Below are 23441 nucleotides of genomic sequence, written 5' to 3'. Positions count from 1 at the left end.
AAGACGGAGAGGATGGACTTTTCTCATGATTGGGGGGGTTTGAAGACAGACTAGAGACACAGAGTTAGAAAAAGTGTAATAACTCAGCATAATGTGCCCTTTAAGAGGGAGCGTTCTGTAAAGGTCCCATATTCTGGTTTCATATGCCCTTCAGTGTGTTTTCCAAGTGTCCTGTGCATGTTTAGGAACATCTATTTGCAAAAATTCAAAGTCTGCGGAAACACGGCTTCTCCTACGTCCTCCTGTTAGCTGTAGCATTAGCCGCATGTAACGCTCGGTTCTAGCCCCCCTCCATAAAAATGTGTCAGTGCGACGTCACTGTCAGTGTGAGATCACTGATCTAAGCCCATTGGCTCGTTGTGACCTGCAGCTCATGTTGAAATTTCCGTAAGGCGTGCTGAGCAACTGACCAATAACGACAGAGCGGATCGGCAGACCAATCAGAGCAGACTTGGCCCACGTGGGGTCTAACAGTGTGGGCTCAACAGAGTGTAGCTGACGGACTCAGAGCGTAGAGGGAGCAAGGAGGAGCAGTACATGAAAACAGACACTTTTTTCAGACTTTATCTATTGTGAACGTTCAAAAGTAGGAACATCGATTAAATATAGGAAACCCAAAAAGGGCAGAATATGGGCTCTTTAAAGTGAGCAGAAAAGCCACAGTGAAACAGGATTAGCCACTCAGACAATTTTTTTTTTTTGTATACAACAGTTTATTTAAACAGTAGCAATCTAGGATATTTGGTCCCATGGTTTAAAAACAACAGTACAACATTATTCAGATCCAGTTTAGAACTCTTGTAAAATGAAGTGTGACATGTACATACAGAATGGCAGCTGTAAAGAAAAGTGACAGACAAAAACTAACCTAACCCATTATTATTATGATGACTGGAAAAAGTTCAAAGTGCTGGGCTTATTTTACATCAGAGAGGCCTTTTCACACGTCTTCTTTAATTTTCAGATTCTCCATTCAAGGCCATTCAGTGACAAGAGCTACACGAGCTGTTACGATGCCATCTTTTGGTTTACGATATCACCGCGGTTACGGCTTCTCAAAAGTGTCGGTTCAGATTAGGAGGCGTTCAATGACGATAGAAAATTACAAAAAAAAATAAAAACTGCTCCTCTGTGTTTTAAGCTAACAGGCTTTTTCTGTTCTAAAAAATATTGATCACAACATCAGGACATTATTTTAAATATTGTACATTTAAAAACAAGCTACACGTTCTCCAACGATCCTGTAAAAACGATCCTGTAGGAATGGCGTCGAAGGTTTTAAGAAAGTGTTGGAAGAGGCACAAATAGAGTCCAGACGAGTCGCGGCAGCAACTCTTTTTTAAAGAAGAGAAGAAGAAAACATCTAAAAAAGAAAAGAAGGAATGGCGTGAAGTCGTCTAAATAGTCCATGGCAGGCGGCTGTTGTTTTACGTTTTAGTCAGTTCATACTTCCTCATCCTCCTCCTCCTCGTCATCCTCCTCATAGTATCGGTTCCGTTTGATCATCTCCTCCACCGTCAGCACCTCCTGCTGCTCCTCCTCTTTGTCCTCCACCTCCTCGCTGTCCCAGAAGCCAACGTCCTGAGAGGATCGACTCGCCTCCACCTCCACTTCAGGAGAGGAGATGTCTGTGGGCGTCTCCTGACCTTTCAGAGGAGCCATCTCTTCCTCCAGGTCGCCTCCGTCTTCCTCCATCTCCTCCTCCTCCACCTGCTGCTCATCAGGACTCACTTCACTCTTCATCTCGCCCTCCTCCTGCTCCTCGTCTCCTGAGCTGGCGAGCACGTCGGCGCACTCGTCCTCGGTCGGGGTCTGGCTGTCGGAGGACTGGTGCTGCAGCTCCATGGAGGTCGGTTCAGGACTGAGCTGACGGGGGTCCTCAGGAGGGGGCGGGCTCGGTTTCCTGGCCTCGGCGGCAGGAGCGGCCTGTCCCGCCATCGTGAAAGGCTTACTGCGCTCCTTCAGGGAGGAGGTGCGGCGCAGGCAGGGGGGCTCTGAGGGGGAGGAGGGGGACTCGTCCTCCGGGGGCCACTTCGGGCGGACGGTTTTGGTAGCAGAGCCCCCCCCGTCTGCGGACTTGGGCGCCTCGTCCTGCTCCGCTCGAGGAGGCCAGGAGATCTTGAGCCTGCGGGCCTCAGGAGGTCTCTCGCTCTTCTCCGCTGACCCCTGACCCAGAGCCTCCATCGTGGCCATCAGCACGTTGACTTTGGCGAGCGGAGAGTCCTCCACGCTCGGGCTCTCCAGGTCCGACACGGGGGTCTTCACCTTGGTCTGGGGGTTGGACTGAGGGGAGGTCTCCACGCCGTCCCCCTTGCTCTCCCACAGCTCTTTGTGGGGCCGGTGTCCGAAGCCCTCGTCGTAGTTTCCTTTGGCCTTGAAGAGCTGGCAGAAGTGCGGTTTACAGTACACGTTGTTGTGCAGAGAGGCGTAGTTCACCAAACTGAGAATAAAAGAGAGAGACTCAAATCAGAACAGCTGTGATAACACAACACACATCTTATTATCTACTTTAAAGTTCTCATGTTTCTGATTTTTTTTTTTTTCAATTATTTGGTGGTTAGTGTTTGCAAACTTTTTATTTATTTTGACCAACTTTTTATTTATTTTGACAGCCTTTACAGGTGTATATCATCCAATAAATTCATACATCCATTTCATTGTCATAATAATGCAAATAAAGAAAAATAAAGAAGAAGAGGATGATAACACAACCCTGCAAACCTGGAGTTTTCAGTTATTTGAGTTCTAAACCGGTGGAAACTATAGAAAACAAAAGACTGGACTGGAACTCTGCGTCTGCACTCCTTTATCTAACAGACAAACCACTGAGTTGGAATTATTCCTGCAACAGAATCGTACTCCTAACACTCTTCAAAGGGAAACTTGTGTACACAGATTGATTCCCATTTTAAACTGTAGCTGCTTTTTCAGCTGCTAAGGTGCTGAATCACCTGTTGCTTTGAGGTCGAGTGGCTCCACAGGAGTGTTGTTTGTGAAAAGTGACACTAGAGGGCAGCACTGAGTCAAGATCCATTGGGGGAAAATGGCAACTAAAAGGAGCTTTGTTTTTTTTTTAAATTTTAAGTCTGAAAATCTGGTCTGTGTGACTTGTGAGAGAGCAGATGTTTGTGTAGGATGAGAAACACTGAGAATCTAAAACTTCAGCATCACGGCTCAGACGAGCTCACTGATTTGAAGTTTGAGTGTTTTCATTGAAAGAAGTCTACGACTTCTCTGAGGATCATCGTGGTAATGTTGCATTTTTTCCTGAAGATTTATTTTTGGCCTTTTCATGCCGTTACTGGAGAGACAGGAAAGTGGACAGAGTCAGAACTCACAGAGAGAGAGTGAACATTTGGGAAAGGAGCCACAGGCAAGACCCTGAACCCTGCGCCAACTTCAAGGACCACAGCCTCTTCACATACCCACCATCAGCCCCCCAGCATGTTGCAGCTTTTATAGCTGTCAAGAGCATTGCTAGGGTGCTTGATTAATGAAATTAGCATGATATTATTTTCCAAAGATATTCTGTGTTGAGATATTAGAGCTCAGTTGGTGTGAAATGTTTTTTTGACTTTGGATGAATTTACGTGTCCTGCTGTGTTCTCAGTGAACAGAATATGTGAACACAATCCTTCCCCAGAGTTCTTTAAGCAGTCATCATGTGTGTGTGCGGTCCTCACCTCAGTTTGTTGTTGCAGTGCGAGCAGCGGAAACAGGAGGAGTGGTAAACGTGCTGATTGGCCACGAGCCTCTCCAGAGGATAAACCGTTTTCTGACAGGACACGCACGTCTCCCTCGCCGGCGGACGGAAGCTCTGAACACAAACACAGAAAATTTAATTAATTTAAACTTTTCAGACCAATGTGTGTCTTTGTGGTACGTGAAGGGGTTTCAGGTGAGGACTCACTTTGGGGGTCGTCTTGGCCTGAGAGGAGTCCCTCTGATTGGACGATGTAGGGGTGCCCGAAGCAGAGCCTGTTGAAGCACAAAAAGAGGAGTGTGAGAAAACTGTAGTGACGACTTCTGACCACTAGATGGAGGTAAATGCTCAGAGTCCAGACTGAAAGTTTGAGAGGAAGTGAACATGACTTCCTGCTTTAAGAGAGGAAAAGTCAAACCATGTAAAATGAACTTTATGTCGAGGATACATGATTACAAATACACATGCATGTAGATTTCTGCATTTCTGAAGTATCTCATTGGCTGCTCTCTCCGTCCATCATTTTCTATTTTAAATGACTTGACTTCCTCGTTCATTCAACTTGCAAAGTTCTAGTTAAACAACGTTTTTTGAAGAAATCTTCTGGAGTCAAAATAAGATTGAAGAAACTTACCGTTGCTCTCTGCTGTGAAAACTTTCCTGCTGTTTGGTTCTGAATCCAGACTCTGGAATAAGAAAACCAGGATGTAAGAGAACATGAAACGGTCCTGATTTCTTTTTATTTCTTATAAATCACAAAATGTCAAAAAGGCGTGACTGTGACGGCTTTGGAAATTATCCATGCGTCAAAGTTATCCATCACTTAAATATCATAAACTTTCACTGCCTTCAGATTTGAATCATTTAACATCCTCACCAGGTCCAGAGAGCACGGAGGAACATTCTCCTTCTGCTTCCCGCAGAATCCGTCCAGCTGATCGTTCTGAGAGGCCGAAAAAAAAGAGACAAGGTCAGTGATAAAACACCAAAACACTTCTCCATAAATGACCTTCACCTTCTTTCACTGCTCATTCTTTGGCTGTCTTAGCTGCAGGTTTTTTTGCCTCTTTGTCATCTCCAGTCCAGAGTCAGTTTGAGTGACTTGATTTGACTACAGGGCAACAAAGTCTGCTCGCATTTATAGGAACAAGACTGAGAAGTGGTGTGTTTAATGTCCCAGAAACCTCAGGAAACACAGGGACCAACAGGTCAGGGGGAGAAGTCAAATATCAGGAATCAAAAGTATCAACTTCAACTGTTTGGAGGTGAGAAACCAAAATGGCCGAGGACTCACAAGCAACAGATTAAAAAACAGGATCTATTCCTGCCTCCACAGTTTGACTCTCTGACTGACTTATCAGATTTTTTTAGTCCCCTTGTTCCTCGGGGATTCTTAATTCCTGTGATGCAACTCAATAATGTGATTTGTTAAACCTCCTCCCCGCCTGATAAAAGAGCACACGGGGAAAAAAAAACTACAGCTTGAGTTTGTAATGCAGGATCACGGATCAGACTTTAGATACATTCTCCTTCTTCTCTTGGTTCAACCTCAAAAACTCTGAATCATTTCAAGTCTCAAAAGCCACTTTGAAACAAAAATACATTACAGATACGTAATGAAGTCACAGAGTTTTATGTCGGTCAAAGTGGATTTAGCTGCTCAAGTCTTAACTTTAAACGTTTCTCACAGCACGCTCCGATATCAGCCTAAATCAAGTCTCATCTTTTACCTGTGCAACACAAACATTTTCCATAAGATCATGCTTTTATTTTGAAATGTTTTGGGGTCTAGCTGACTGCTTCCTTAGTGTTTTCAAGTCTTGTACCTGATTCCCCTTTAGACCTGTATCAGCTTGTGAGCTCAGGTCCTTACAGGAGACACCAGGACACACCTACTGCCTGTGAAACATCCTCATTTAGACCTCTACAGGGTCAGGTTGAGGTATGTAAGGTGAGGATTCCTTTAAGGTTCATTGTTTAACGGGAGCCAAATGATCTAACCAGCCACAGATCAGCTGAGCTCACATTAGAGGCAGCTAACGCTAAGCTAAGCTAAAGGCGCTGTCCCTCCTGAAGCCAAAGAGTCAAGAGGAAAGAGTTTTTAAAAGTTATGTTGTTGATATTTAAACTCTACTTCCAAACAAATACACCCCCTCAAGCTCCGCCCACTCAGAGTCATGGCCGCACATTTCCAGGGAAAAGGACTCTCTAACGAGTCTGTAAAAATAGCAGCACGGTGAAATCCGGATCACCTGCTGAGGAAGGATGAGTCAGCCTCAATCAGGGAGGCTCGTTTTTAAATCATTCATGATTAACTTTGAGTTCCTCTCGACATGAAGGAGGGAGGAGAAGTCGGCCGAGGTAGAGGTCGGGGGGGGCCGTGCGTGACCGGCTGCTGATTGGCTCGAGTGATGCTAACCACGCTTATTGGAGGTTTCCTTTATGCAGAAATACAGCGCTGATCTTAAACACTAGATCTTCAACACTCAAGGCAGATCGGTAAACTCAACCTTCACCCTAACCAAGAAAATACAAAAAGTTACATCAGGTAAAAAAAGGTTTTAAAAAGCTAAAAACATGAATTTAGAGGAAACGCTGGTTCAAATACGGCAAACCTAATCCACTCGTGTTTCTTGGGGATTTACTACATGTTTGTTTAAAGTCAGATTTTAACTCTACTAGACGTCCAGAGCATTTTTCATCAGGTTACAACTGGACTTCTGCAGTAAAGATTTGTTTCAGAGGATGATTGACAGGTTCACTCACATTGACGGCGGTGGGAGTGACATCCTGTTTGGAGATGGCGGCCTGGTAGAGAGCCATCCTGTCCCGGAGAGGAGTGGACTCGGCAAGACTTCCATCTGGTTTCCACAGAGACACACAAAGCAGAGAAGATGAGAGGGAAGTCCACCATGCATCAAACTGTTACAGCTAAACCTCCATCACAGATCATCACTCAGTCGTTTGTTCTGTCAAGCTGTCACATTTTGTTTTCTGTTTTTTTGCAAATTTGTTTCAGCTGGTAAAAAAATAAAAAATGTGGTTTACTGTTTTTGGAAAAGTTTGGAGGAATCTCCTTTACGAGGCAAGTATTCCTGATGGCAACTTCTCCCCCCCTCCCCACCCACCCACCCACCAAATCTTCCCGGTTCATGTCGAGTGCAGAATGTGCCGGTTAGTCATGCAGGCTGAGGAACAGGAACACGAGGTCAGGGAGTCGTGTGCAGTGTTGGAGGGAAAACAAGCGTTTGTCTCTTCCTGTCTGCTGATCACAGCGGCTCGGCGGCCGCCTGCGTCCTCACCGCTCGGAGACTTCACTTCTGGGAAGGATGTAATCCATCCCCAGGAAGAGGCCACGGCATGTCTGCGGCCGATTGAAACGTCCCGGAGAACAATAGTGACAAGAACAACACCTGCTCTTTTGACTTGTTTAAAGAAGCTGAAGATCAAATATCTCAAAAGATTCAAAGGATTTATGAACTTATTGGAGAAAGCTAAAATTAAGTGTTAAGGTTCACATTTCTCCTCCTCAACTTTGCTCTTCATTATTCCAGAAAGATCTGAAAGAGGAACCCGAGATACATTAAGACAATGTGGGAACATATTTGATTCTTAATCATCAAATGCTGATTTAATTAAAACAGCTTGAGAGTAACTTTTTACATTGTCGTCGTAAATTAGAATCTACTAAAGCTGTCTGACTTTAAGGGTAAAAACTGATTCTGTAAAACCTGGTCCTCCTTCACTCGTTCACACATTATCATACGTTGCTGACATCAATTTAAGCAACACATGCTAACAGTGAAAGCCGACATCTTCCAATCCAGTCGTCGTGCCGACAGGTTGGTGAGCGTCTGCAGCCTTTCATTGATACCTCATGTTACTCCTCATGTTTTCAGTCAGCTGTAATAGTAAATGTTTCCTCCTCTCACTTATAGCTGCCATGGTAACCGTTTGATGCTTGAGTTTTGTTGCTAGCTTGCCGTTAAAGTGAAGGTGGAGACGAACCGAGCTGAAACAGTTTGTAGCACTACATGGACCGACGGCTCTTTGCAGTCGTGCCGAGCGTCTGATAAGAACGCTCGCTTCTTTATTTACTGTTCACTGAACTCTGAAGGGAGGAAACTCATCAGAAAACATTTATAAGATACTTCTGCATGAGCGAGTCCCGTCATCACAGATGGTGATATACTGTCAAACGTTTCAATGCAGGCAAATAACCCCCGGTTATTAATACGCCCCCCGGTGGTGGAATGAACTTCCAAACTCCATTCAATCTGCAGAGTCCCTCTGCACCTTTAAGAAAAAGCTAAAGACCCAGCTCTTTCATGAATACCTACTAACTTAATGATGATGGTCTCCATATTATTGATGATGATGATGGTAATGACGATGGTTTTTGTTTGATAACGACGACTTATAAGATGGTTTCTATACTGATTAGAGCTCTCAAGAACTGCCCTCAATGTTGTGCTTTGCCTCTGGTCACTTCCTGTCAGCACCTGTGTGTCCAATCAGACTCAAAGCTGATCGTTTGCTCTTACTGACATTGTTCCCTTTTTTCTAGATCCTTGCTTGTGTTGTTCTTACTCTCTGATGTACGTCGCTTTGGATAAAAGAGTCTGCTAAGTGAATTGTAAATAAGGCACGAGGTGTCCTTGGCTGGACCTTATTTGTACTAAATTTTCTCGCTTTTTGTGCCTTTGTTGGAGAGACAAGAGAGTGGATAGAGTCAGAACGTCTCTTAATAGCTAATAGCTGTATCTGATCCTGGTGTGAGTTCACCTGAGGAGGTTTTTAATGACTTCTGTTCCACACCGTTCTTCACTTTCCCTCCACTGAATAAAAAGGCAACAACATGGAACAAATAGAAAGAAATACTGACCTCCTAGTAGCTGGTCCATGTTGGAAGGAGTTCCACTGCTTCCTCTATTGATCTGCTCTCTGGACACCTGGAGAGAGAACAAACACACACACAGTCAGAGGTGAAGACACAAACACACACACACACAGAAACAGACACACAGAAACAGATGTCAAAAGGACGTGAAACCAACCAGCTTGGACGTGACCTCAATGACAGCACACACACACACACACACACACACAGACACACACAGCCATCTGATGCTCACATGTGTCAGCTGGTGGAGCCAAAAGATTGGAAGCAACAGTGTCCATCAGGAAGATCAAAGTATGGCGAGAAACACAAAGACGAGAGCGATATCAGAGAGGTAAAGAGCTGTGTGTGTGTGTGTGTGTGTGTGTGTGTGTGTGTGTCCAGCCAACGCCACTTTAATCCCCTTATGAGCTCAGAGAGACGTAGCATCAGACGGACAACCTGTCTGTCCACAGCCGCCAGAGAAAACACAACTAATCTTTTTTTTTTTTTTTTTCCAGGGTTTTAAGTTCAGATTTTATTTTTAGCTAATTGAAAACTTTCAAAAATATGAGCTTTGAATCAGGATCTCTTTTAAAAATCTTCCTTTAAGGACTTTGTGTGTGTAACAGGTCGTGTATCTCACAGTCTCTTAGTAAAAACGTCTTTGCTGTCATCAAATCTCTACAAGAAAAAAAAACAGCTTCAACACTCAAATCCATTTTGTTGATTTGACATTAACCGACAAGTCTAAACTCTCCTGAGGCAGTAAAAACTCACAACAAGCTGCTGCCTCAAACGTGAGGACGAGCACGGCTCCCCTCACATCGATTCAATCTACAGATTACACAACAGGTCACATCTCGACTGTGAGACATTTCTTTGGAGCTTCACCTGAAGCTGCGCGCGGAGCCTCTGCAAGCTTCAGCAGGAAAAAAAGATGGAAGCGATTTCACAAGAAACAAAAACAAACAAGGAGCGTACTTCAGACAAGTGGGTGCTCATCAGACGATGCTGACTCAGAGTCCTTCTCGTTAAAAGGCTCAAACACGTCATCACGCTGCAGCGCTGTGTTGTTAGGGACGGACAGTTTTAACGTCTGTGGATATTCCACATCGTTCTTTTTGTCAACAAAAACCATGAAGAACCTTTAAAGCCCTTTAAAGAGCTCACTGACTGAACAAAAACATGCTACTTCATGAGGCACAGGAAGCTGTGGTCCTCCAGGCGGGCGGCCCGGGTTCGATTCCAGCCTGTTTCTCCTTCCCCGCATGTTTTTCCCCACTCTCTCTCTCTAATTTCAAACTGTCCACTGTCCTATCTCTCCAATAAAAAATGCACAAAAATGACTTCTTCATTAACAGAAATGTGCAGATCAAATAGCTACAAAAATGCTCTCTGGGGCGCCTGTAGCCTAGTGGTTACATTTCACACCCCATGTACAGAGGCTGTAGTCCTCATCTAAAGCAGCCGTGGGTTCGTATCCGACCTCTGCCCTTTGCTTCATGTCACCCCTCCCCCCCTCTCTCTCCTCCCAACACTTCCTGTCTCTCTTCAGCGGTTTTTCCAATAAAGTGGGTTATAAATAATTCTTAAAAAACGAAGTTGAAGAACATTGTGATTTAAAAAAAAAAAAAAGGGATTAAGACATTATTACATATTTAATGACGTCTTCAGAAGGAGTCATGGAATCAGGGCTGATGGAGGCAGAGTCACAATATCAGCATGTTAACACAGGTCAGTATAAGTAACGTAAAACTGCCACAGAAAGTGTAGAGTGTTTGCTAAATGTAAACAGAGACGTTAATGATTTCAGTTTCAAACCGATTAAAATAATCCACCCCACAGATTGTTGCACTTACTGTGCATGGGGGTGGAATCATCAAATAGCTGAGTGTCATCTGATCCTTCAATATGAAAATATTGATTAAAAGGAACCGTAAACCAAATGATTTCTTTATATGTTAAAACCCCGAGCTAAACATTCTCCCTTTAAGGTGGAGTCCAACTATCAGAGATGATGATGTCATGTGAGGGTCAATCTTCAAATCTGACAGTCTGAGTCAGCGTGCGATCATAAATAATAAATATCACATAAGATGGCACACACACCCACTGTGAGTCCAAACTGTGCGCAGGAACACACATGAATGAGAGTCTTCTTCAGCTCGTGTCTGGCTTCATAGAGACAAAAGAAACCAGCACCATCATAATGACGCTTTTATCCCCCTGGGTGGATTATCTTCCAGAGACCGAGGGTGCAGCTTTTGAAGAGGAGGGGGTGTCTGAGTCTGGTTTTTTAACATGTATGTGTGTGTGTGTGTCTGTACATGAGGAGAGAGGGAGGGAGGGAGGGGGTAAACATGCAGGGGGATGTAAACAAGCAGCCGGTCCAAACGAGGTCTCAGGAAGCTGGATCAGACAAAGAATCTGCTGCTAATCCTGATACTATTATAGCTCTCTTTGAGACAGACGCCAGGCTGACTTGTGCATCTCCCCCACGTTGACTCCACCCATGTCCCTGAACACACCTCACGCACATGCAAACACACAGTTTACAAAACATGATAACCCCCCCCCCCCCCCCCCCAAAACAAAGAAAAGACAGGGAATATATCTAACAGGTCGAGTTAATAGCGTGATAAAGACGCTGCTGCTCAAAGTGAGCCGGCAAAGTTGAAAGGAGCTTCTGATAAAGTTAGCCTGTGAAGCGGCCTTTGAGAAGCTGTTTTTATTATTACAGCCGAGTCGTCTGAAAGGCCTCTTTCAGCCGCTCCGACAGAGAAGTCAGAAACATGGAATCACACTGAGAAAGTAAAAGTAGACCCGTCTGTGTGAGGGCGATGAAACCACCGCCTGTTCAGAGGCTAAACAAAGAAAAGCAAGAGAAACCAACATGAATGAAGCGCCACAGTTACCTCTTGTGCAGGAAAAAAAAGGGGACAAAAAAAGCCACAGGGGGAACGGAAGAGTGAGCAGAAAGAAGGAGGTGAAGGAAGTCCGGGGAGAGCGAGTGAATGAATCCAGCAGAGGAGAGCGCTTCAGACGGATCTGGCTTCTGAGCGGGGGAGACGAGGGAGAGCCTCTGGAGAGGGTTTAAGGGAGGAGGAGGAGGAACACAGGCGACAGGGAGCAGGTGTTCAAAAAAAAGGGGGTGCGGCCGGAAGAAGGTGGGGATGACGGCAGGAGGAGGGGGGAGGCAAAGTGTGCCATGGTGTGACCCCCCCCTCCCCTCCTCTTCATATATCCATCTGTGCGTGTGCAGTTTGTTTTGTTCTTTTTTACGGTGTCACGCTCCACACAGCTTCAGAATAAAGCGGCGGGGGCGTACAGGGTGGGACAGGAGGGGAGTGGTGCAGCAGCTGGTGTACGGGTGGAGGGTGGGGTAGGGGGGAGTTAGGAGGAAAGGAGGGAGAGATGGGGGGGGGGGGGTCAGTAAAGATTTGGCTGTGCAGGGCTGGGGTGTGTTGAGTGTGTTGGAGGGAGGGGTTTGCCGGGAAAGGATGTCAGGGGGGTAAATTCATTTCAGCGCTTGATGACTTCATGCTTTGCCCAGCCCTGAGAGGGGGGCTTAATTGAGGGGGGGGGCTATGGGCAGACATGCAATAAATAGACTGAAACTAAAGACTATTTAAACAGAATAATGTCCATAGTGTTCTAGGTTAATAAATGTATTGTTAAGTATGAAGAAATCTTAAAAACCTCCAGGTTTCTAAAAGTCAAAGCGGATTGTTTTTTTGGTACAAAATCCAAGATTTAATTTAATCTTAGAAAAGAAGAAATTCTCCTTATCACAAACAAAAACGTATTCTCTCATTTCTGCCTGAAACATACCCAGACAATTAAAAGAAGTCATTCATTTTCTGTTGAATTAACTCCTTGCTGCTGCTCCAGTTTGCAGCTGTGTTACAGTAGCAGCCCTTTGAGAACGTACTCGGGGCACAGCTGCACTAAATAATAGAAGAGAGGAGAGATCTCCAGATTTCAAACAGTTTTAGTTTCACCAGTCAACCTATGTTCAAACCCTCACTCATGCTCATGAGCTGTGGGTTGTTATTTGGTAGTGATCAGGTAGCTGAAATGAGTTTCCTCTGAAGGCTGGCTGGGCTCCGTCTTCAGAGATGAGGGTGAGGGGCTCAGACATCTGGAGGGAGCTCTGAGGAGAGCTGCTACTACTTGGCGTTGAAAAGAGCAAGTTGAGGTGGTTCAGGCTTCTGATTAGGATACATCATGGTCGCCAGGACCCCGGGTAGACCTAGAACACGCTGGAGTCCACAGCCAAAGATTTCCCAGAGTGTCACACATGGGTTTTCATGGTCTTGGTTCAGATGGAGTCAGAAGATAACCAAAGCAAAACAACCATTTTGAGACATTTCAGTCTGACCCCATGTTGTGGACGGACTTAAAGTCTTTATGTGATTTTTCACACTTCAATATAATAGAAATCAAGTATATCCTCTGAAAATAACTCTGTGAGTCATGACTGTCTACAATGGGTGTAACACCCGAGTCCCACTGTCTGTGATGTTTTCAGAGTCCTATCTTCAGTTTGTTTACGTCGCCGGGACGGCCGGCTGACTCCTCCCCTCGTGTATAAAAGTTGTTTAATTGAGGGACTAGAGAAAAGAAGAATAACATACTGTACTCACTGCTTAACTGTGTTTCTAGATCACGCTCATTTCAGGTAAATTTACATGCAGTGTGAAGATACCAGCATAATAAAGATCGCTAGCATTAGCATGCTAACACAACAATGCAGCGTGAGATGTTTTGGTTTCATGCTGGTGTATATAAAGCCTTTAAACACTGACTATGCCGTCCCCTTGAGATACACCGCTAGCAAGGCTTACAGAAAGTGGAGGTTGAGGTCTTTGGAGATATGCAGAAGAATGAGGAGGAGGAGGAGGAGGAGGGAGTGCTGAGAGGAAACAGGAAAAAGATGGACTGAGAGCTGAGGAGCGGAGAAGAAGTGGACAACAGGGCTGATTGATGAGGTGGGAGGGGAGGCCGGGGGGCTTTGATGGCTTTAGGGGGAGACAGTCTGAAGAGGCTCTAAGTGCAGATCAGCTGTCTGCAGTCATGAGCCCGCCAGCCAGCCTGCACCGTGACATCATTCCCGCTCTGTGCAGCTCAACAAAGAGAAGCAGAGGGACCCCCGGCCCTCTGAACATACAGAGGACCCTATTGTACAAAACCACTCAACTCTGCGTCTACTGTACAGATCCTGTATTACTCCTCGAGGATTTCACTACACAATTTGTCCTTTCCACTTTTGGTAAGATAAAATGTGCAACACGATAATTAGACTCATAATGAAAAAAATCCCCTTACCCCTCCCTGATTGAACTTCTCCAAGGCTCACAGGAGGTCGGAGCAGCAGAGAAACTGAGTCTTTGTTGGATTTGTTTTTTTTTGACAGCAGGTCAATTTTTTCAGAAATGAACGTGATACAATCTCAACAAATGCTTTCCCAGGTTCAGAGGATAAGTCTGGGTTTTCTGCATTTTTCTTATTATAAACAAATATGACCATTTACAAAGTGTATCAGTTATCTAAACCCCAATATATCTCATGTTTCTGTAACACTAATATGTGTCCCTCTTCCGTCTACAAATATGAGAAAAGTCCATCCTCTCCATCTTCTGCCTGCTCCCCTTTTCAGAAACTGTGTGCTCAAACAGGCTGTTTGGAGATTTTCCCTTCCTGACATCACAAAGGGCAGTAGCCCCTCCCCCAGGTGGGTGACACTCCCACAGCTAGGTGTTTGTTCTGCCCTCTGAGTCTGCCTTCTCACCGTAAACAATAGGACATGGAGTGAGAAAGCTGGAACCACACCCATTTCCAGAGAGGGGGTGTGGTCAGACACAGCTCATTTACATATTTAAAGGTACAGACACAGAAACAGCCTGTTCTGAGCAGGGCTGAAATAGAGGGGTTTATAGACATGATCAAATACAGGATCAGAGTGGATTTAGAACAAGAAACTTCACACACATGTTTTAAGGAGCTCTGAGAATTATTTAAACTGGTTGAGGAGGAGGAGATGATGTGACCTTTAAGAAATTGATGCATCTTTGTAAAAATCTTGGGGGACAAAAACACTCAAATCTGACATCTTCAGTACTAAAAACTGTCTTTAGGACTCAAAGAAATTAAAAGTTTCTGCTCTTGCAAAAGACTTGTTGATAGTCAGAAAGCTGAAGAATAACATCATCCTTATCTAAAAAAAACAAATAACTTGAGGGGAAATGTTCGAGCCTGTTCATCTCACAGACTTGACAAGAGGACAAAAAAAACATGTTGTAGCTCATAAGATAAAAACATGTAAAGTAATGGATGAGCAGAAAGTATTCAAGGAGTGGCTCGCCTCGGGAGCTGGCTCTGAACGAGGAGAGTGGAGCTGTTATCTGCTCACTAAACTTCTCTAATGAGCCTCCTGCTGTCTGTTGCTCGCAGCGTTTAGGTCAGGCAGAATCTCAGAAGCAGGATGAAGAGAGTCCAGAGGGTTTACTTTTACTTCTCTCTTGTCTTTACCCTCCTTAGGGGAGTACAATTAGAAGAATATCTGACTGAAAAGTGCAAGTTCAAGCCGCTTAGGGGAAGCTGAAAACAACATTTACAACTGTTAAAGATCATATGGAAAACTTGTTAGCACACACTTGCTGAGAAATCATTCTAATCGACTTAAGTAAACTCACAGTCTTACTCGCAAACATACAGTTATAGGCAACGTTTATATACTAGACCTGCATCAGGAAAAGCCTCAAGTGAAGGTCTAGTAACAAAACGCTGCCAATTAATGCATGTTAATGTTTACCTTCAACTTTTTGATGGATGCAAAGGATCTTTAAATCGAATCACAACAACAATAGCTGAGTGTTGATCCCAATCACCCAATCATCAAGAAGCTTTTTAATGGAACTGTCTGAGTGGTGATGAGAGTTGTGATTAAAGTGAATGAACAGTGAACGAACAGTGAACTTTCACACACACACACAAAAAAAGATCTGACTGCTCGAGCCTCAAAAAAATCTTTGAGAGTGAAGAAAGGAAACCTTCAAATCAAGTTGTGGGAAAACCTAATGAATTAACTTCATGCCATAAAAACATCACAACAACGTGTCTTCTTGTGAGGTTTGGTCACAACTAATGAGCCGTTTCAGATCGAAGCAGTCTTGTGATCATCCATTGTTAATACAAATAAAGTGACAACTGCAGTTATTCACAGTTTGAAGCAGCTAAAGCTTGAAAGAGACCGATTTGAAATAGGACTTAGTCATGCTGACTCAAATGCGTTTTGCATGTTGTCGATCGATCTAAACCCGCTGAATAATGAAAGATCAGCCCGATACTTGAAGCCTCAGAAAATAGCTTGTAATGTTCTCTTCCTGTCATAAATGACACGCTGTGTTGTGGAGAAACACAGCGTGCCCGTTGTTAACGTGCCACACCTCGAGTGTGAGCGCTTTACATTTTACACGCCTCGAGGGGGATGCATGACGTTAAAAGGACTCGACTTTTATAACCCAACAAGAAACAATTAGCTGCCTGCAGGAGCGTTAAACACGGGCTCGAGTTACTGATGCCTTTAGAGAGGATGTGCAAGTCAGCTGAGTGTGTGTGTGTGTGTGTGTGTGTGTGTGTGTGTGTGTGTGTGTGTGTGTGTGTGGAGGTGAAGGACGGTGAAGTGAAGCTGCACCATGTGATTCGCAGCATGCCAGCACTGCAGGGTTCTGACCTCTCGGAGAAGAAGCCGACGTGTTTTTTTAAACTGAAAACTGAAACTAATTGTGATCTTGTTCTGTTTCAGACTCTTCAGACTGTTAACTCACACCTCGTTAACTTCAGGCTCTCTGGTGCGAGTTGGAGGAGCTGAGGTCGGGCACGTTAAAAGAAAAAACAAATGCCTGATCAGTCCCAATAAAAGCATTTGATCCTGTTTAATGAACATTGGACAAAGAAAAGTTCTCCTTTGAATGTTTATCAGCAGTAGTGTGGTTTAATATGAAGATGTAATATGTTAAATGTTTACACTGAAATATCTAATTTAATAAAAAAACTGGACTAAACCTATGTTTTACTTTTTCTTTGTCGAGTACTTACATTACCTCAAATATTTCCAACAGTGATTAAAGCCAGAGAAATCCTTCATTTTAGAGTTTTAATGGGGTGTTGTGTCACGGCGGCCGCCATGACAGACAACATGTTTATTTTTGCTGTGAAAACAAATGTACTTATTGCAACAAATTCCGAACGTTGCAATGTGTTTTTTTGCAAAATGCTCATACTGCAATAACGATGACATGGCGTTTTTTTGTGTGCAGCCCTACAGGCGTTGAAATTCCTGCTGTGAGGTGAAAGTAAATTCCAGGAAACATCCGGACCTGGAGGCCAGGAAAATAATCTACAAACTGTCGATACTTCATGGGTGGAAGAAGCTCAAGAGTTGAGGACAAAACCACAAAGTCAGAGTGTACAATCCTCTCTCTGAAGGCAAGAGACTCACCTTGTCAGTCAGGTTCTCTCCCTTCTCAAACATCATCTTGAGGCTGTTCAGAGGAACGCTGGGCTTCTCTGAGTCGGGTACTTCAGCAGCCGCCGCTCCCTCCTGCTCCTCTGGATCTCTGCTGGGCTTCTCCTCCATGTCGCTCAGGTCCTCAAGCCGATCCGTCTGCAGCTGGTTGGAGCTGGTCTGAGAATGAGCGTGTGTCTCCTGCTCAGGGTCCTGGTCTTTAGAGAGTGTGTCAGGATGGTTCTGGGTGTGTGATGGCGGTGTAGCTTTAGGACCCGTTGGTTGAGTGATGTTGGTGTGAGGTGAGGCTGGGCTGCTGGGGAAAGATTTAGGTGGAGCTCTGAGTTGTTGTTGTTCCCAACGTTTCTTTAAAACACTCAGGTTCCCGCTGCGCAGCGAGGAGGGTAGAGGCTCCGCAACCTGCCAAGAAAAAAAAAATACAGAAATCAGCCGTTATAAACATTTAGTTAAATCTGGGGTACAACATGAACTTTAACCCCTGGGTGACAGGGATGGTAAAAAAAAAAAAAGTTTCAGCAATTAATCTGAAGTCAACGATCGGCAATGAATTTACATTTTTGCAAGACGAAGATAACTTGTAGTAAATATTTATATTCAAACAGATGTCAGAAACTAGACCACGACCAATTTAACGTCCAGCCAATAACGGCCGATATTAGCATATCCAGTGACTATCAGCTTGGGCTAATTTTAATCACAGATATTACTAGATTTATCATCAGTCAAATAGCATTTCATCTGAGTTTCATTATATCACACTAGCAGTTCTCTTTCATCATCAGAGGGCGCTAGAGTGATCATCATGTATTCATTATATATCTTTTCCACAAGTGTTTGATAACTGTTAAAGGGATAAACTCTCTCTCGTCTCTACAGATCCAACATGGATCAAAAGAAAGATATCGGCCAATTTATCGTTAGCTGATTATTTTCTCTTCCTAATACCGATATCAGCCCCAAGAATCCATTTTGGTCGGGCCATGACCATCTTGTCTCCATTATATATATTTTCCACCAGTGTTTGATAACAGTCTTTGAGCGATCAACACAAATATCGACAACTTTCTATGTAAGGATCTAAGAACGATAATGTCCGATATCGGTATCTGATTTTTTTCTCTTCCTGATATCAATATCGGCCTCAAGAATCTCATATCGGTCAGGGCCAATAAGAAACTTCATGAAGATGTAGCTTTGATTCAATAAGGAAGCTGGATAATTATAAATGTCTAATGGAGAGGTTTCAATACTTCAGGTTTCAATATGTAAATTCAACTTCAAATGTTTGATAAATTGAATCAATCATCACAACATTTGTTAAAACAAGAGGTAAGGTCTTCAGATCACTTTCTCTAAAAGTCAACGTATATTTGACCGTCAGAAAAGACAAAGAAAAGTTTAAATTCTCTCATATTTAAGAAGTTGAAACCACCGTTTGAAAATCAAGAAATTAGAGGAAAAAGTTGCCAACTCAAAACTTCAGACTCTTTATCTAGTCTGATGTCAAACACATGACAAAGAAATCGTAACAGCTGATCATAAATGAGCTCATGAGAAAGACTTGAGGGTTGAGACTGAGTACAGACAAAAGCAGAGAAGGTAAACTGCTGACCACACATCCACAGTTTATATCTGATGATTCACTTTTTCTACAGCTTCGTCAGAGAGGACTCCCGCTGAGCGATGTCAGCCGCTCTGTGAATCTGGTTTTAGTTTGCTCAATGAATTCCATCAGCGTTGGACTCGAGCCACCCGACCCGACGACTGCTGAATGAAACTAAACAATTCCAAAGATATCACCGACCAACACACACAAGTAGGACAACATGGGAGCAAACCAGAAAACTTTCAGCTAGGTGAGACGGAAAAAACAAGGAGAAAAAAGGCAAGAGCGGGAAACAACTGCACAAAAAAAAGACAAAGAGCTGTTCAGCATGCACGACAGGAAACCTGGATCTGCAGGAGACAAAACGGAAAGGAGGCAGAGCTAGAACAAAGTCAGGAAAAAAGCAGCCAAAGTAAAGAGTTAAAAACCTGAAAAGAGGCTGAAGACCCGGCTGTCCAGTTGGCGTTGTGTGCTGTGCGTTTGTGTGTGTGTGTGTGTGTGTCTGGCCGGCCGAAAACCCTACAAGCTGTCCCAGATGTGAGAGACTTGAGAAGTGATCAGAGCAGCATGAAGTAACAAGCCCACCCCCAACAACACAGAGGGGAGGAAACAGAGAGGGAGGGAGGGAGGGGAGAGAAAATCAGAAACAGAGACAGTCAGTCAGTGAGGGAAAATAAGACCAGGAAATGAGAAAAAAGGTGAAGGTAGAGAGAGAGAGAGAGAGAGACAGAGAGAGAGAGAGCGAGCGAGAGAGAGCGAGCGAGAGAGAGCGAGAGAGAGAGAGCTGGAAACTTCAACAGAGGGCGAAATAACTGTTTTCACAAAGACTCAACCTGGATTAACAAACTTCTGATAAGCCGTGTTGACTGAGATCTTTTTCTTGATGTTTATTTTAGGGATTCCCTAATGAGACCTTTACCTCATTCTCACTTTGCTTTTTCTACTGCAGAACATTTAGCATTTTAAAAAGAGTTACAACGACACCAAGTCAGGAAAACCTGCAAAACACAACCACACTTTATATACTACTAAGTCAGAAAAAGATCTCCCATGTAGGATCCCAAAAAGCAGCTTGACGTTCATTCAAACCCTTTCTAAAAAAACATCACATCGTCTGAACCACCAGGAGAGTTGGCCGGCAAATACAGTTCAGTGTCTACTTGGCAACGATTTTATTCAAATTCTGCTCTGCGAACAATGACAGATGTATTTGCAAGAGGATCCAAAGTCCAAAAGGGCAACGTTATGACAAAGAAGTACGCTCCGATTATATGCACACTGAAGTGAAAGTAGCTGCTTGTAGTCTGCAGTGTGGACTACAGAAAAAAACAAAAAACAGTCAGATGTACAGTGAGAGTAGCACAGGGTGAGACTAAACAGCCAGTGTGTGATAAGCCTGTAATTTAACTAAACACTACATCACCATGCTAGAAATGTGCAGAAATCCAATCCTGGTATTAAGGAGGTTTTACATTCACCATGTTCACCACTTATCAAGACAACACTCGGCCTCAATATTCACAATTTAAATTTGAAGTATGACAACCTGCAGAGGACTATGAGTGACAGCTTCACCCCTCTCACTAAATAAGAAACAGAGAAGGCAGTCGGATGTGGTGTCTGTATTTGATATGAGAAATCTTGCGCGACATCTTAACATCATTATGTAGATAATAGTGAATGCATAATACACAAAATACTACCAAGATATGTACGAAGATTAAACACCTGAGGATGAACTGAACAATTCAAGACATCCAGATGTAAATGTTAAGACGGCACAATAGAGGAAGTGACAAGAATTAGTTGAGCTGTAAGGATCCATCATCCTCTGGGGGACTTTCATTTCTGTGTGAAATTTGAAGGCAACCCATCCAGTGGTAGTTCAGATATTTAAGCCTCGACCAAAGCAGCCGAGTGAAAAAAACGACACCTACTCGACTATCTGCAGAGCCGTGATGCTGGCATGGCTGAGAGAGCAAAGTGAGCGACCACAAGAAAGTTCAAACTTCTGCATAACAAGCCGCATGTAGAGTCAAAGTTTAACAGTGTAAACACAACTTTCAAGGTAAGTCCAGATGTAAACATCATGCCATAAAGTCACAGAATCTGAGCGATGCAGACCGAGCGCACCGACACACTACAGAGCTCCTCTTTCTGAATTGTTCAATTTGATTTTAAGTAGACCAAAAAGCAAAGATAAACGAGATCTGTGTAAAAAGAAGAGCACCACACCTACCTGAGACTGAAGCAGCGTTCTGACCCTGCACCCTCCCCACAGACGCACAGAGACAGAGTCTTTCTAACACTCCCTCCCACACAGATCAGGTGGGACAGAGGCATCCTGTTACCACTGCAGCATGACAGCACACGCTAACACCACTCCGCTGCTTTTATCGCACGAGTGTGTGTGTGTGTGTGTGTGTGAGTGGAAACACTGCTCAATGTTAAACAACAGACGCCTCACTGAAGATTTATGTCTCTAATAAAAGACTTTTTAGCCTAATTTATTGCATTCCTATAAACACACGTGCTAGCAACTCTAAACAATGTGAGTGCAGCAGTATAAGACCGCTACATTACTGGAGTTTTCACACTTTAATTTCCTTTACCACTAAAACAACAATTATAATCCACAAAATGCAGGGCTGAGAGTGAACGTCACACTCCCCTACATTCAAATAAAAGCTGTACTTCAGAGGCAGAAGAAGTGTCAGATAAAGATCGATGTGAAAACCAGTGGGAGTGGACCCTGAGTGTTTGCAGTATCAGTTCCTAGTTTGAAGTAGCTCAAAGATGAGTCTCCAGCCGGCGACATAAAAAGTCATCTCCCATTATCAAGAACTATCAAGAATTATCAAGAAAAAGCGAGTCAATGATTAAACATGAGGTTCAAAGAGTCGTGTCAGGCTACCAAACAAACCATTTCCTCTTCATATCCTAAAGTGAAGATCTCCCTTTAGTAGTGTTAGTTAGCACCACCTAGCTCACACAGCGTAGCATTTATTGCATGTTTTTTGGGGGGATTTCAAGCTAAAAAAGATCCTTTGCAGTGTCCTTGCTCATGATTTTGACAGATGTCCTTCCTCTGGACTTCAAATTCATTTCTTGTCTTTCATCTGTAGTCAGTCTCTTTCTTTTTGGTGTAGGTAGCTCTTTATTTGCAGACATCACAGGAAACAGCAAACCACTTCAGCCTACTGTCTTCAGCTGATAAAACCACAGCTGAGTTGATGTGTGACTTCTCTTTCCCCGAAGTGTCGACACTGCACCCAGTTTGTAACAGCAGAGAAGACCGTAAATGCAAATGGTTTCATCAGCAGGTCATAGCCTCAAACACCGCTGTGCAACCACGGTCAGCAAAAGAGAGAAGCTTAACAGACATGTATGTACCCGAGAGAATTTAAAATTAGACCCTCAGAATATTTTCTTTAACTTGAATGTTATTTCACTAGCGGTACAATGCTCTATACAAAACTTCACAACAAGTTAAATCCCTGCTTTCATAATTCAGAGTATTGTACAGAGTGTGCTACACAGCTCCTGGTACAGGCTCGTTATATCACATTACATCTTCTTACTGGCAGGTCTTCCTACAGGCACTATCAAACCCCCTGCAGATGATCCAAAATGCAGCAGCTCGACTGGTCTTCAACCTTCCTAAAAGAGCACATGTCACTCCGCTGTTCATCTCCTCACACTGGCTCCCAGTTACTGCTCGCATGCTCGCTTACAAAACAGCGACAAAAACTGCTCCTCCTTACATAAACTCTGTAGTCCCACTACGCTCTGCCAATGGCCCAAAGTCTCCAACTCTACTCTTCTCCTCTGTCGCCCCCCAGTGGTGAAACAAACGTCCAAACTCCATTTGAGTCCCTTTGCACCTTTAAGTAAAAGCTAAAGACCCAGCTCTTTATGAACACACACGACCTTAATGATAGTATTGATGACGATAACGATGGTTTTGTTTGATCATGACAATGAGATATTTAGGATGGTTTTGATGCTGATTAGAACATCTGTCCATGTTGTAATTTGCCTTTTGTCACTTCCTGTGTGTCTGAGCGGACATAAAGCTGCACTTCCTGAAGTTGCTTCCTCTTTTCTAGATCCTTGCTCGAGTTGTTCTTACTCTCTGATGTATGTTGCTTTGGATAAAAGCGTCTGCTGAATGTTGTAGAATTGCATATCGAACGCTGAATGCACAAACCAGATGTGTGTCTTATTAAATTTGGTACATACTGCTTTCTTCTTCTCTGCGTTGCCTTCCTCCGCTGCCATCTGGTACCTGAGGACAACAAGAGAGACAAGTTGTGAACTGAAGAACATTTATTTATCATCACAAAAATGCTGGTCCTGTCTCATCCTGCTGAACACGCCCAAGGGGAATTCACATGAAATGTTCTCGCTCCAAAAAACAGATGATTTCATGTGAAGCAGTTAATCTGGATGGAAAGATCATTCAGCCCATGTTTGGACATGCAAGAGGAGGACCAGGAAGTGACAAAGAGGACTTTTGACCACCTCTGCTTCTTAACTCTAGAGAAAACCCAGACTCTATTGTCTTTCACCTCTGACCACAGAATTTTCTAAAACACTCCCGTCTGACAGGAAGCTCAGACCTAAAAAGGAGCAAAACCCTCAGACCACAAGAATAGTTTTATCATGACTGCTGCTGGCCTCAGCAACACGACTTTCCAAACTGCACCAATGAAACTCC

General features: G+C 43.8%; 1 protein-coding gene across 2 annotated transcripts in view; it reads right to left on the bottom strand.

Annotated features, from left to right (window-relative positions):
* Nucleotides 1–674: 674 nt before the first annotated feature.
* The window catches only part of lima1a (LIM domain and actin binding 1a), a 32162-nt gene continuing 9395 nt past the window's right edge, over nucleotides 675–23441 (bottom strand). For both annotated transcript variants that reach the window (XM_020654897.3, XM_029281402.2), the window contains exons 3-11: nucleotides 22964–23009; nucleotides 17089–17514; nucleotides 8589–8655; nucleotides 6470–6564; nucleotides 4581–4646; nucleotides 4338–4389; nucleotides 3911–3978; nucleotides 3684–3817; nucleotides 675–2440 (exon numbers count right to left, since the gene is read on the bottom strand). In XM_020654897.3, coding sequence (XP_020510553.2) covers nucleotides 1444–2440; nucleotides 3684–3817; nucleotides 3911–3978; nucleotides 4338–4389; nucleotides 4581–4646; nucleotides 6470–6564; nucleotides 8589–8655; nucleotides 17089–17514; nucleotides 22964–23009 — 1951 coding nt within the window. In that variant the 3' untranslated portion in view covers nucleotides 675–1443. The remainder of the gene's footprint in view (nucleotides 2441–3683; nucleotides 3818–3910; nucleotides 3979–4337; nucleotides 4390–4580; nucleotides 4647–6469; nucleotides 6565–8588; nucleotides 8656–17088; nucleotides 17515–22963; nucleotides 23010–23441) is intronic.

The sequence above is a fragment of the Labrus bergylta genome, chromosome 12 (assembly GCF_963930695.1).
Source record: "Labrus bergylta chromosome 12, fLabBer1.1, whole genome shotgun sequence".
NCBI classification, from domain to species: domain Eukaryota; kingdom Metazoa; phylum Chordata; class Actinopteri; order Labriformes; family Labridae; genus Labrus; species Labrus bergylta.
This window is presented reverse-complemented; position numbering and strand designations above follow the sequence as displayed.